Source organism: Crotalus tigris, unplaced genomic scaffold (genome assembly GCF_016545835.1).
Source record: "Crotalus tigris isolate CLP2741 ecotype Arizona unplaced genomic scaffold, ASM1654583v1 scf7180000023602.573895, whole genome shotgun sequence".
Lineage (NCBI taxonomy): Eukaryota > Metazoa > Chordata > Lepidosauria > Squamata > Viperidae > Crotalus > Crotalus tigris.
This window is the reverse complement of record NW_024100071.1, coordinates 384,191-399,751: the sequence shown is the minus strand read 5'-3', so window position 1 is coordinate 399,751 and position 15,561 is coordinate 384,191. Positions and strand designations below refer to the sequence as shown.

Below are 15,561 nucleotides of genomic sequence, written 5' to 3'. Positions count from 1 at the left end.
TTTGGGTTTGTTTTTTGCGTGGATGTGTGGTGGTGACATCCTGTGTGGTTTTTGTGAGTGTGGGTCTGGTATCATTTTTTGTGTTAGGGAGTCGTTTGTCAATAAGGGCGGGTTTCCAAATGGCTGGTAGGCGGGAGGTATCATCTCGCTTGTTCATGCTGTGTGGGCGTTTTTCTATCTCGATGGCTTCTCTGATTATTCTGTTATTAAAATGTTCACTTTTGGCAATGGTTCTGGTATTTTTAAAGTCAATTTCATGTCCTGTGGCTTTAAGGTGTTGGACCAGGGAAGATGTTGGTTCCTCTTTTTTGACTGAGTTCTTATGTTCTTCAATGCGTGCACTTATTCTTCTGTTGGTTTGTCCGATGTATGTGGTGGGACAAGTGGTGCATGGGATTTCGTATACTCCTTGATTTTCTAATTCAATTTTATCTTTGGGGTTTCTAAGGATGGTGGATATTTTTCTGTTTGTGCAGAATGCTGTTTTGATGTTGTGTTTATGGAGGATCTTACTGATTCTGTCTGTGGTGCCTTTTATGTATGGGAGGAGGGCTTTGCCGTTTTCTTGTTCTTTGTCTTGGATTTTAGTGGGGGTTTCTTTTTGGATTAGGTTTGTAATCTTATTTCTATGGAATCCATTGGATGTTAGTACATTGGTGAGAGTGTGTAGTTCAGTTTTTAGGTGTTGTTCGTCTTCCCTGGTCCAACACCTTAAAGCCACAGGACATGAAATTGACTTTAAAAATACCAGAACCATTGCCAAAAGTGAACATTTTAATAACAGAATAATCAGAGAAGCCATCGATATAGAAAAACGCCCACACAGCATGAACAAGCGAGATGATACCTCCCGCCTACCAGCCATTTGGAAACCCGCCCTTATTGACAAACGACTCCCTAACACAAAAAATGATACCAGACCCACACTCACAAAAACCACACAGGATGTCACCACCACACATCCACGCAAAAAACAAACCCAAAGCCACACCGATGACGAGGCACGACCACAAACCAGAAGCCAGACCACAGCTGCATCATTAGCCACTTTAAACCCCTCCAATCCATACATGAAGCAAACTGACACCCTCCATGAAGAGGAGGCACGACCACGAACGCGAAGCCAAAAAATAGCAAGGCAGCCCAAAATCTTAAACCCCTCTGCAACTCAGACTAACCTGAGCACAACCAAACAGAACACTCCCCCAGCCAATCAATCAGAGCACAGCCAAGCCCCTAACCAATCAGAACCACAGCCAAGCTCCCACCCAATCAGTTCATACCCCCACTGGCAGTTAAAAGGAAGAAACAGCTAAGACCACACATTGCTGCTCGAGGCACGAAGCTGAAAGCACCAGCCTGAAGATGACGAATGGGACTTCGTCGAAACGTCGCCAAGACACTTCCAATTTTACGTGGGAGAAAACCCGAACAACCAAAGACCTACATATATATATATATATATATATATATATATATATATATATATTTAAAAGTTTCCTTTTAAAAAACCAATGACAATTTTTTTATATATGTTTCCTTTCATTGTGACAGCTTCTTACATTTTAACATAAGTATGATGTTGCTTATTGTCCTTTTGCATTAGTATTTACTTAAAAGTTAGCCATTGACGCAATCAAGTTCCAGAGCACTACAGCAAGAACAATAGTTTAGTCTTTTATAAAAATATAGTCCAGAAAACTGACAATAAAAAGGATGAATTTGACAATGGTGGGTTGTGTTTAAGTACAACTGTCTCTTATCTTGATGAAACTATGACGTGAGAATGTGCAACTTTTATCTAGCAATCTAGATAAATCTAGTAAGAATGACTTTGTTCATTATAATTTTATGTAGTAAAAGTACCAGCTCTTAGATAACATAAGCAGCTTTGCTTTAAATTAGTAAAGATAATACTGATGTTAATTATGCAAATGAGGTGAAACATGGCTCATATTCCATGGCTAATTTGTGCTTTAAGGTCATTCACAGAATTACTTTTCCCTGTTATTTTTCTGTATCGGGTCTATTTATGGCCTAATGGGATTAAAGTTGGTACTAACCTTTCTTTTCACAGACTCTCTGCTTTGGAAAATCTCATTTGAAATAAATATGCAAAATTGACACTGAATAAGAGCGTGTCTGGAATTTTAAATAGATTACAGGTTAAATGTGTCTATATTTACAGGAATATATTAGCGTCATTATACACATTATGTAAGAAAGGAAATGTGGATATCTGGCAATTGGCCATCCACTGTATACCATTCTACAGAAAGATTTACATATTTATTTTTATTTTTATTAATCTAAGTTATATAACCACCCATTTCATGAGAAGTGAGCAATTAAATATGCTCCCTCTCAGTGTACCAACCAATGCACATTGCTCTTCTCCTTATGTGATTATATTTAGTAGCAAAAGAATACCCAGTGAAGACTATGGTTCCAATTGACTTAACGTATTTAACATTCTTGAGAATTTATGTTCTTGTGCCATAACCTTATATTACAACAATATATTTTTATGTTTTGTATCTACATCTATCTATCTATCTATCTATCTATCTATCTATCTATCTATCTATCTATCTATCTATCTATCTATCTATCTATCTATCTATCTTTTAAATTTGCAGTAAGTGACAGCAGTGATTCTGAATCTGACCATACCATGGTGCTGAATTTCAAATCCCAAGCGGGAAAAATTTTGAGAGATCAAAGACTTCATCAGCAACAATGCAGAATTGAATGGAAGAATGAAACAGACAAAGACAATGGTGGTATAGCGAGCTACCCTCAAGGAACAACAAGAGGCTTCCGGCAACCACTGTTGCCAAGGCCAGCATTTGGCACAGTGAATGAAGAATCAGCTGAAGATGACAGATCAGTCAAGCCCCTGCCACCACCTCGATTAGCCCGACAGGCATCAAAAGCTGAAAGGCCAAGAGATAAATCTGAGAATAACCATAGCAATAATTACTAAACAGATGCTAACACTCAACAGTACATATAGTAGACTAGCATGATGTAAATGGCAGTAGGGCAATTGGATTCATTCAAAACTTGGCCATAGACTCGTGGGGGATGGGTAGGAAGGAAAGAAAATCTAAACAGAAATCAAGTAGGAAGAAATTCTTAGCTGCTCTGGGACCAAATAATGTAAATTATACAATGAAGATAACTTTGATCAATTATATATTGTATGCCTGACATGTGATTACTTTTCTTCAAGGGAAAGGCTACCATATCTGAACTGTAGAAATCCAGACCATCACTAGAGGGTAGCCCTAAACAAAGCCACATTTTAATTAGGAATTGCACTAAAATTTTCTTGTCCTATTAAAAGATATCCAATGTGCCAACGCACAGTTAGTAGCTACTTTAAAAAAGATTCTGTAAGAACAAACAGGATTATCTTGATTTGGAGATACAATCCTGTACATGTACTCTGTAGGTTCAAAGGAGCTTACTTTTAGCTAAACAGGAATAAATTTTGCACATTATTAAAACTGCATTGAACCACAAAGCCAACTATAGCAGTTGTCAACTATTTTCTTGGTAATCTTTCACTCCTTACATTCACTCCTCTGCTTTGTTATTTCTTATGAATCACATATCTGTGCACGGATATTCATAGGAGGTTATATGAAGGCTCCGTCCCTATTGTATGTTCATATGCAACATGACCTGTACAAATGGGGTAGAGGACGTGGATCACAATAGCACAATGCTGCTTTCATCATTCTGCTCCTCTTGCCCCCACCAGATATATTCAGAAGGTATAATCCTCAGTAAACCATTGTGTACTGTTTCTGTCTATATTGTTTGTTAATAATAATGCATAGATTATTCTGTTCATCAACTCAGGTCCAAATTCTAATATTCTGTAGAAATGTAAATAAGACAACTTTTTTCCCAATCATCATGCTTTTACTACATTAAGTTAATGGTCTTAAAGTTTGTTTATTTATTTAAACATATTGAAGTTATTTTAAAATTACATGTATCCCTAGATAAAGATTTTTTTTAAAAAAAGCAGCAATATAATTAAAAAAATCTTTGCTTTAAGACAAACAGGAGTGACTTTAAAAGCCCTGCTGCAATGCTCTCTTAAAATGCACAATAAGTAATGATCTCTTTTCTTTGAAAAGTTTGCCATTTAAAGAAAAAAAATAAAATGCATTTATCGTATATACTTACATACATTTATTTAGTCACAAATCAGAAGTGTTTTTTCTGAACAGTTATTGGTCTTGATAATGTGCTCTTCTTGATAGTACGCTAGAAATATAGACTTAAATTAATCAGAATTTGCTATACAAATGAAATTGTCCTACGGATAGTAAAAAAAAAATGCAATGGGGCTTCAAAATATGAGATGGTGATAAATTATACTTTTGACTTAGGTGGCCCAAGCACAATAATAATATTGTGGTATGTTGTTGTTTGATGCTGTTGCTTTGCGCTGAAATTCAGTTCAACATTAAATGGCTGAAAAAAAGTCTTTAGTGCCATCTATTGGTAAATTCACAAATAACTTTCTTTGGTCTTTTAGAATAGAAAACTATGCTCTTGTTCAATATAAATTACATTGTTTTAAATATATCAGCACTGGAGAAGAATCTGATAACATTTTGACAACATAAAAGTTACTTGGACTTTTGGATGGACATAGATAAGATGTGATGGTAACAAATGTTCTTTATCAATATATATTAGGAAACAGGTTAAAATAACATTTCTAGAATTACCAAACTGACAATGTGAGAATATTCAAACCTAATTAGTTTCTTCAATTTGGTACAATATTAACACTTTGACATTTCAACCAGTATATGGTTAAGTAGCACATTACACAGGAACACAGCATCCTTCAACCCTGTTGAAATTGCAATTAAAGCCATTCTAGAATGATTTGGAATTTCGGTGTACTGTACATCAAGACAGTATACTTTAAGCCATCTTTCCTGCTCCTGTAATTTTAATTCATATTTGCATTGCAGGCTGTCATTGTCATATGACAATATTTGCTCATTATAACCATTTTCACTGCCGTACAGGTCTCATATTATTTTGCCCATATCTATAATTTTCATGTTTTATGGTCATTTGTAGTGCTGCAAGAAATAATTACTACAATCCTTGCTGATTGATGCAATTTAAGGAAAATTTGGGGTGCTAGAAAATAAATCAGTAATAGGAATTAAGGTTGATATAATTTTCATGGTTAAACAATAACCAAACTGGATGACCAATTCTGCACAGATCAGCTATTGATACTTACTTTATAAAAGGTTATTCCATTCTTTAGAAATGTACCTGGAATGGGACAAATTAATTCTCCCACTCCAGTTCAGATAGGAATGACTGACCACAAAGCATTGTGAAAGTTCATAAAAGTCAATTCTATTAATAGCAGTGACATCAGTTATCCCCATACTTGAAATGACTCCATTGAATATGAAACGTAAACAGAAATATCCTTTTCCTATTTATATATTTGCAAGTATGGACCCTGATAATGAAAAACTTGTACACTGAAATTATTTTTCTACATTCAGATGAAGCCCAAGTTCCTGAACACCTTTTTCTGTATTCTTTGTAGAAAAGCTATAGTAGTAGTAGTAGTAGTAGTAATAAAAAGTTGAAGCCTTAAAAGGTAAATTTCCTGTTGGTGCTCATGTCTGCCCTTCCTATTTCTCTCCATCAAGATAAAAATTTGGGGATGTTGTAAGATACAGAGTTTTGTGGTAGCATGTTTCACAGGTAACTATGAAATTAGTTTTATAGAGGAAAAAGTATTGTGTGTGAATATTTGTAAGAATTCATGGAACAGAAAATGTCATGGAACAGAAAATGTCATTATCACTGAATGTAATCTTCATTGACCACTAAAAGAAGTATTTTTATTGCATTTCATTATATTTATTTGTATCCTGCCTTTATTATTTTTAGAAAGAACTCAAGGCAGTGAACATATTGGATACATCTTCCTCCTCCTATTTTCCCTACAACAATAACCTGATGAAAGAAGTGACTAAGTCAGTTGACTTTCAAGGCTAGGGCAGAACTAGAATTCACAGTCTCCTGCTTTCTAGCCTGGTGCCTTAACCAGTAGACCAACTATTTCCAAAATTTCAATTGCAGTGCACATGCAAGCAGTGCATACATACACCCTTCAACATTCCAATGAAAACATCAACACATTCACTATGCCTCTCCTATCTTTCTATTGCTGCAAACCATTCTTATTTTTATCACAATCATATGCTGTTTTGTATATTGCCATTTTTTAACTCTTTTTGTGAGGCTGCCATTAGCTCAACCAAATTATAACTTTATCAGACTTTGCTTCCTTCTTGATCATTCACTTTTCTTTCCCAGTTTTTTCAGCTGTCGGCTATTATGACCAAATCATCTCAAAGTATTTCATCCATAGTGATCTTACTAGTCATTTATGCACTGCTAATTGTATCCTGTTTTACCACATGCAATTCTTAGCATCCCATTTCTACTGCATGCTACTTACTCTGATATTTAATACGTAGATAATTCTCATTCTCATATAAGTGTTTTTGTTTAACAAACATTTTTTTCTTCACAAGAGACCACATACTACTTACTACCTTTCTAGCAGCATTAGCACATACTAAAATTTTTCTATCCGTTTTCCTGTTTTCATAAATATTTCATCAAGGCATATAGATTTACTAATTTTAGTTTTCATCATTTATTTATAACTTGCTATTCACTCAACTTTCCTGATCAAGCACTGCTACCATGGTACCCAATACCTTATTTTTCAGCTCAGTACTCCAGATTGCATCATAATCTAACAATTGCTACAAATCATTTGTGTCCTCAATTAACATATTATTAGCATATAAAAGTACATGCACACTGACATTTCCAACAAACACAATTCTATCAACTCAAACATATATTATATATTTGTCCATAAGTGTATCAGGTGATTAAGAAGACATTACGCATCCTTGAATTACTCCATTTTCAATGTTGAACCATTAATTAAGCATTCAATTTATCCCCATGCAAGCTTTTCTATGATACACCACTCACATTGCATTCAGCTTTTTCATGCCTAAGGTGGGACTAGTACTCACAGTCTCCTGATTTCTAGCCTTGCCCCTTAACCACTACACCAAAGTGGCTGTATTTTAAGTTTTAAAATAGAATTTTAAAGTTCTGTTTTAAAATAGAAGTATTTTAAAATTTTGAAAATTAAAATGTTAAAAATAAAGTTTACTTTTACTATTTTTTTCATTGTAGGGCAGTGCTGGCGAACCTTTTAGAGACCAAGTGCCCAAACTGCAACCCAATACCTACTTATGTATCGCCGGGTGCCGGGTAGGCGTGGCCCATTGGGTGGGTGTGGCCCATTGGGTGGGCGTGGCTTTGGTGGTAACGGCAGACTGGGTAGGACTAAAAAGTTCAATCAATCAATTCCAACTTTGCGAGATCTTTTTTTTTTTCCTTCAAGAAGTTGAAATTGATTGAATGGCAGCGGAGACCTAAAGCAAAAAGGTTTTATAAAACCCAGCTGAAGGCCTAGGACTGGGGCGATGGTGCACGTGCCCACAGAGAGGGCTCTGTGTGCCACCTGTGGCACATGTGCCATAGATTCGCCAACACAGGCCTAGGGCAACAATAAGCATTCTTCCCATTGTTATTTATATATGCTATCTTTACCAATACGTTAAGTGAACTCTATAGCCACTCCATAAGCAAAATACATCTCTATTCTAACCTTTTCCTGTTACACTATTTACACCTCAGCCTTACCCATTCTTTAACCCCCACAATATTCACAACACTGTAAAGATACTGGTTGTCACTTTTAAAATTCTATATGGCATCAGGCCACATTACCTAGCCCCAATGGCTCTGTCCATGAGATTTAGAAGAATGGGCATGCTGCCAGTCCCATTGATGAAGCAGTATTTCCTGATGGGCTCCAGGAAGCTGCCAATAATGAGGATGGTACTGGCTAATTTTAGCACATTTGAATAGTATGCCATAAACACAATTGCTTATTTTTATTTGAGCATATTCATGCTATTCTATGCAAACATCTAGTTCTCCAATCTAGAGGCAATATTATAAGCCAACATACTGTTGTCTACATCCCAAACCCTCAAAGATACAATATATTGAAACAAAGTGAGAACAGGACAGTAATATAGCCTGCTAGAATAAAACTTCTTCAAAATGTTTAGTCAAGACAGTAAAACGTTTGCTGCTTTATTTCAAGAGCAATATAGTGTTTTGTTTGATGAAAATAATATAATCCTCTTGAAATGGGAATGCAACATATACTAAACAACGAATATATATATATCACATGGGACAGCAACTGAACAAATGACATTTAGATCATCTTGGTTTACTTTTTCTTTTTATTTTCTATTACCAATATTGAAGTGCAATTTTGAAACCATCAATTCAAAACCATCTCAAATAGTACCACAGCACAAAATCCCTGAGTACAACTTGTTAGAGGCTTTCAAGTACTCCAAAAGTATGTTGAATATTTTTCAAACACCTTTGTTATATAACATTAAGTAACCAACTCAAGATTTCTGGATTGAATTTCACAAGAAAGTTTGTTGAGTATTATTTGGGTTATGAGCAAATTAACTTTGACATTGGATGTAGAGTTTACTGAAATTCTGGGAATAGAAGTCTACAAATTTTAAAATGTGAAAAACACAGAGTTGAAGTGTTCAATACAAAAGTTGAAAAACATTAATAAGAGTAAGGCTGATAGAAATAATCAGAATTTCATGGTAAGAACATAATGTATATTTCCTTCTTTCTTATTTTCTTTTAATCAGCTAGATAGATCTACAAATACTGTTAATAAATATTTGAATGTGGAATCAATTCTCTTTAGAAACATTTCCTTTTGCAAAATCATATTCCTCTCCTCCAAATATTAAAACAGAGTTGTATTATTCTGACCTATCACACTGGATGAAAGCTGTGCCTTTCTCCAGCATGTAGAGGAATGTAGACTCCACGCATGGGTTGATTTAGTCTTCTAGCCCAATCAGACCAAACAATCAAAGTTGCCACGCCTCTGCAGGGTCTGACCATGCCCCAGTTTTCGTTTGGTCTCAGCCCTGAAGACACATGAGAATTTGGCTCCTAATTTAGATTCAGAAAGGTAGTTATTGCCATTCGTGGTTTCTCTATCCTTTTTTTCCTTCTTGTGTGGGGGGGGGATTGGTTCAGCTCTGAGCTCAGTGCTGCACCATTTCTTCTCTCTTAATCAATCCCTTCTCCGTGAGTTTTCAGAGGCAGACAGCTGATCGTAGATTGCTGCCTCATTACAATCCACCTCCCCCACCTCCTCCCAAGATCTTCACTGTGAATGCGAAGCTAAACTACTAATTTTCAGCTGAAAACTGAAATCACCTTCTTAGGTTAGTTACCAATTCAAACAATCTGCGGGCACCATTTTGAGCCTCTAGAAGGCTCGATCCTCACACTACTCAAGTACTTCCTTGTTACTGTTGATTGTCAGCTGTAAATTACCCCCCCCCCAAAAAAAAACAGCAGGTGAACTGTTTGACTAAAAGAGCTGATTACCAGATTACTTGCAGGAGAGGATTTTTTCTCTCAGCTTGTTTCATCTCTCATCAGATTGTCCCGGCCGCCATTTTGGGCTCTGCCCGATCACACACATTAAATTGACTGCTTTGTCCTAATTACAGCCTTTTCAGTCACGAAGTAACTTACTTATTTGGTGATTCTCCCTAAGTGGGGGGGGGAATAGGAGTTCTAATTACATTCCTTTAGATCTTCATTCAGCTGCTTAATAGGCACCATCTCAGGTTGCCTAGTGGACATAGGGAAAATACCTTGAGTCTCTCACTCCATTTTATCTGGTAATATTCCAGACTGTGACTTACCAGTACCTTTTAAATATCCAGTGCCAACAGATTGGATGGCTGCTTGCCTTGCCTGTTTTCCGCTGTCTGCATAGTGGTCGGCACTTACTGTCCTAGCCGTCACTAAGTGAGACATGAGGGTCAAAAAAAATCAATTAAAATAAAACAGAATTAAATTAAACAAGATATATACTATATTCATGCATAGACTTATCTTTAATTTGATACGTTTTCGGCCAAATTGTCTCTATTACAGTGGGCCTGAAAAACTGAATGGGGAGGACAGCCCCTGAGCGTAGCACGGCTTATATCGCGTAGTGACTCCGTGCTTAATGGTGGGCCGGACCTCACAGACCCTTGTGCAGGCCTGTACCACCCAGGTGGGCCATGGCCTTCCTTTCTCCTGCAGACCAAGGGCCGATCCAGGGATCTCCTGGTGAAAACCTGCCCTTTCTTCTCCTGCAGAACAGGACTGATCCAGGGATCTCCTGGTGAACACCTGTTGTTTATTTCCTATTGTTTATTTCAATATGGCGGATAACACCGTTTCACAGGCTTCCACCTCCAGTGGAAATATAAAACGCAAGCTATCCAGTCTGGATACACCTGCAAAAGCCAAGGCCAAGGTCAAACGGACCTCTAAGGCCAATGACAAGCAAGCAGATAGCAGACATGGGGTGCTGGAGCGACAATTCTCCAAAGCCCAGCGGCAGACAGGAGAGACGCAGCTTATCCCCTCACCTCCTCTTGCATCCACATCAGGGGAGCATCGACCTTCCCCTCTTACACAGGCTTGGTCTCCCGAGCAGACCCTGGACCAGGGTCCCTTGCTGGGATATGAACGGGACCATCTGTCCCTCTTTGACCGAGAATTGAGATTACAGGTCCAAGATTCAATTCCAGCTGCTGAGCCAGGACCTTCCTCAGTGTCTTGTGGGTCTCAGGGGGAGGTTACTACAGTCGTCCCTCCCCAAATCCCTTCAGCATCTTTCACGCCGATGGCGGCGGGTCTTCGGGGCCCCGAACATCTTTCATTTACTGTCCAGCTCCAAGCCATGATCTCACAGGCAGTGGTTCAGGCAATGGCGGCTTCTGGGAGGGCCATTCCAGTCCAAGGACCGTCAACCCCCCTTACACCCACGGAAACTAGGCATCCCAGGGAGTATGTGATTTCAGATCACGGTTCTCCACCTCAATCTGAAGGGAGCGAGATATCATATTTTTCTGCTCAGATTCTGGAAGAAGGCATGTGGTCAGACGGGGAAGACATTCAGGCGGAGGCCACTCCTATGGTAGGGGTGTTTAATCCAAATTCCTTCTATCCTCTTTTACAAAAGGCCTATGTCACCGGAAAAATTGAACCCGTGAAACCACAGACGACCGATCAGGACTCTGGACAGAGTTCTGACCCACTGTTTCTGGAACCGGTCAAGAAGAACCTACAGATACCTTGCCCCCCTATGTTTCTCAAATCCATTCAGGATCAGTGGGGATCTCCTGGAAGTTTCTCTGCTCTTGAGGGATTAGATCGTAAGCTCTTAGATGCGGTCCCTTCCCTCAACGATGTCCTCGAAGTTCCGAGTGTAGACGAGGCTCTCGCCCCCATACTGTCAGACACCAAAATCCCAGGAGATATGTCGGAGGCCCTTAAGGCTGAGGACAAGAAGTCTGAGATTTCCCTCAAAAGGACCCATCAGGCATCGGCTTGGGCTATAAGAGCCTCAACATCTAACTCTTTTTTCGCTAGAATTGCATTAATCTGGCTCAGGGAATTACAGGCCAGATTATCCCCAGACGAGGTAAGGGTTCACCAGGATGTCACTAAACTAAGGGCCGCACTGGAATACATGGCGGATGTGTCTCTGCAGTCGGCCAAATATTCGGCTCGGGCCATAGCTTCCAACGTGGCCGCACGCCGGTTATTCTGGCTAAAAAATTGGAAGGCCGATACCAGGCACAAATGGAGAGTAGCTGTGGCACCATATCATAAGGGTCGCCTTTTTGAAGAGGCTCTCACTCCTTACCTGACTGAAAACAAAGAAAAGTTGAAAGTACTAGTTCATGTTGTCAAAAAAACGGGCAGACGTTTTTCTCCATACAACCGGCGTCCGTCGTTCAAGTCTGGCTCAGACCGAACTACATGGAGCGGGTATCGGCCCTTTCAAGCAGGGCCGGACCGCTCATCGGACCGGTCCGGCTACAGAGACAAGCCAAAGCCACAATTCCAGGCTAAGAGGCCCCTTCGCGGCAGAGGAGGTCGTCCTTTCCGAAAGTCAAAGTGACTTGAGGCGGATTCCTCCCATTGGCGGAAGACTGGCACTATATTTCCACAAATGGGAAAGTACCACCACGGACAATTGGGTTCTAACCACTATCAGAGACGGACTGTCTCTGGAGTTCCTCACACTCCCACCTCGGCGCTTCATCTCCTGCCCCCTATCCAGAAATCCCGTGAAACAAGGTCTCATGGAGGAGGCCATTTGTCATCTGTTAAGCATAGAGGCAATAGAGCGGGTACCCCCAGATCAATGGGGACTGGGTTTCTACTCCATCCTGTTCGTGGTACCAAAACCCTCAAGAGGATGGAGGGCGATCCTAGACCTCAAGGCTCTAAATCGGTACCTAATTTACCAAAAATTCAAGATGCAAACTCTTCATTCTATTCTGGGCAGTATTCGGCCGGGGGATTTTCTTACATCCATAGATCTGACAGAAGCTTACCTGCACGTTCCCATACATCCAAATCACAGGCGTTTCCTCAGATTCAGGTATTCCAACCATCACTATCAGTACAGGGCCCTGCCATTCGGCCTATCATCAGCTCCAAGGGTTTTCACCAAAATCCTGGCGGTTCTCGCCGCACAGCTCAGGTTGGTACCAGTCCGCGTTCAGTGCTACTTGGACGATATCCTAATCCAGTCGTCCTCGGCACTGAACGCCCGTTCAGACGTGGCACTGATGATCAAGACACTCCAGGATCATGGATTTATGATCAACTTCCCAAAGAGCCATCTGATCCCAACAAACCGTTTGCTCCACCTAGGTGCAATAATAGACACCAGCCAGTGCCGAGTTTTCCTGTCTCAGGAGCGTCAGCTCAGCATACGTACGATGGTCACCAGGGTGCGCAAGGAGAAACGTGTAACCCTGCTCCTGCTGTCACAGCTGTTAGGGAAACTGATCTCATGTATTGCCATAGTGCCTTGGGCCAGGCTTCATACGAGACAACTACAGTGGTTTCTACTCCCTTACCAGAAACGGGGTGTAGCATGTTTTCCACAGAGGGTGCGAGTCCCACCACAGACACTCACGTCCCTCATCTGGTGGTTGTCCCCAGCACTGTCCAAAAGATCCCTGTTCAGAGAACCGACCGGGTAACCTTGACCAGAGACGCCAGTCTGTTTGGATGGGGGGCACATCTGCAATCTCAATTCGCCCAGGGACGGTGGTCTCAACAGGATCTCAAGAAAAATATCAATTGGTTAGAGCTCAGAGCCATACACCTAGCACTTCGCCATTTCCACAAGAAGTTGGCGGGCCACCACGTGCTGGTTCTGACAGACAACGTGGCGGCAAAGGCCCATGTCAACAGGCAGGGCGGCACTCAATCACGGATTCTAATGTCCGAGGCCCAGTGTCTGGGGTCATGGGCAGAACAGAATCTGTTGTCCCTAAAGGCAGAACACATTTCAGGGGTGGAAAACGACCAGGCAGATTTTCTGAGTCGATCTACGATAGATCATTCAGAATGGCGCCTACATCCCCATCTCTTTCGGGAGATAACTCACCGTTTTCGGTCGGCCCAAAGTCGACCTATTTGCATCCCCGAAGAACACCCAGCTTCCCCGGTTTCTATCTCGGTACCCATCCCAGGGTTCGGAAGGAGCAGATGCCCTCCACAGCCCTTGGCCGGCGGGCCTTCTATATGCATTTCTACCCCTTCCCTTGATCCCGGCTGTCATCAGGAAGCTGTTACAGGAACAAGCTAATCCTTGTGGCCCCGTATTGGCCGAGGCGTCCATGGTTCGCGGATCTCGTGAACCTCGCCGTAGCCCCCCCTTGGCAAATCCCTCCAGAGAGGATAATTCTAACACAGGGGGCCATATGCCATCCGAACCCACAGTGGCTACAACTAGCCATCTGGCATCTGAGCGCCAGTTCCTGATGTGCGGATCTTACTCTTCAAGGGTGATAGCTATGATCCAAGCTTCCAGACGGCCGGCGACAAACCGAATCTATGATGCCACTTGGAAGAACTTCTGTGACTGGTGTACCTGTAAGGGTTTGTCTATCTCTTCTGTCACTATTCCAGTGATTCTTGAATACCTCATGAATGGAGTGGATAAAGGCTTAGTGCCCAACACCTTGCATAGACAGGTGGCCGCTCTTTCCACGGTGTTCACCTGTGCCAACACCACTCCATTGTCCCATCATCCCAGGGTCCGATCCTTTATGAAAGGAGTCTCCAACACAGACCTCCGGTAGTACACAGGTATCCATCTTGGGAACTACCTCGTGTTCTGCAGGCACTCACTAGGTCTCCCTTTGAACCTATAAGGTCTTGTCCTCTTCACATTTTGTCCCACAAGGTGGCTTTCCTAGTACCCATCACGTCGGCGAGACGCGTGTCAGAGCTGGCTGCTCTTTCAGTTAGGGAAGACCTGTGTACCTTCTATCAGGACAGAGTAGTGCTGAGGTTAGATCCCTCATTCATTCCCAAGGTGAATACCCTGTTTCACCGGGCTCAGGACATTGTACTACCAAACTTTTGTCCCAATCCTTCTCACACACTAGAAAAGCAGTGGCATTACCTAGATGTACGTAGGGCATTACGTCATTACATTAAGAGGACAGCTTCCTTTCGCAAATCGGAGGCATTGTTTGTCTCTTTCCACTCAACTTCCAAGGGACAGAAGGTTTCCTCCTCTACTATAGCCAGGTGGATCAAGGCCTGTATCGCTCAATCTTACCAGGCTTCCTTTACCTGTCCCAAGCTGCCTGACAGCGCACTCTACTCGTAGCACTTCCACATCGGCGGCGTGGCAGACTCAGGCGTCCATAGAGGAGATCTATAAGGCGGCTACGTGGTCGTCCCCTTCACCATTCATTCACCACTACAAACTCGACAAGTTTGCTTCCGCGGAGGCTGTGTTTGGCCGTCGGGTTTTACAACAAGTGGTCCATTTCAGCACCGACACTTAACTAACCTGCTTCCCACCCGTGGGATCATAGGGGCTTTGGTATGTCCCATGCGTGGAGTCTACATTCCTCTACATGCTGGAGAAGGGGCGTTGTCTTACCTGAACGCCTTTTCTCAGCATGAGGAATGTAGACTCCACCCCCTCCCTGATTATTACTAGCAGCTAGGTTAGTGTCAGCAGTTCAGAGCCATTTTCGCCCTTTCGAAAACTGGGGCATGGTCAGACCCTGCAGAGGCATGGCAACTTTGATTGCTTGGTCTGATTGGGCTAGAAGACTAAATCAACCCATGCGTGGAGTCTACATTCCTCATGCTGAGAAAAGGCGTTCAGGTAAGACAACGCCCCTTCTCCAGCTGGAAAGAAATATATTAGTCTTCGTATGGAAGGCTCTAGCATGAAGTTGGTAAGTTATGTTCAGCAGTGAGCACTTTTACAAGGCTTTG

At 41.4% G+C, this 15,561-nt stretch overlaps 1 protein-coding gene across 2 annotated transcripts in view; it reads left to right on the top strand.

Moving 5' to 3' along the window:
- Window positions 1–4,504, top strand: part of LOC120297216 (sodium/hydrogen exchanger 2-like) — an 85,544-nt gene extending 81,040 nt beyond the window's left edge. For both annotated transcript variants that reach the window (XM_039319583.1, XM_039319585.1), the window contains exon 12: window positions 2,640–4,504. In XM_039319583.1, the coding sequence (XP_039175517.1) occupies window positions 2,640–2,986 (347 nt within the window). In that variant the 3' untranslated portion in view covers window positions 2,987–4,504. The remainder of the gene's footprint in view (window positions 1–2,639) is intronic.
- Window positions 4,505–15,561: the final 11,057 nt, after the last annotated feature.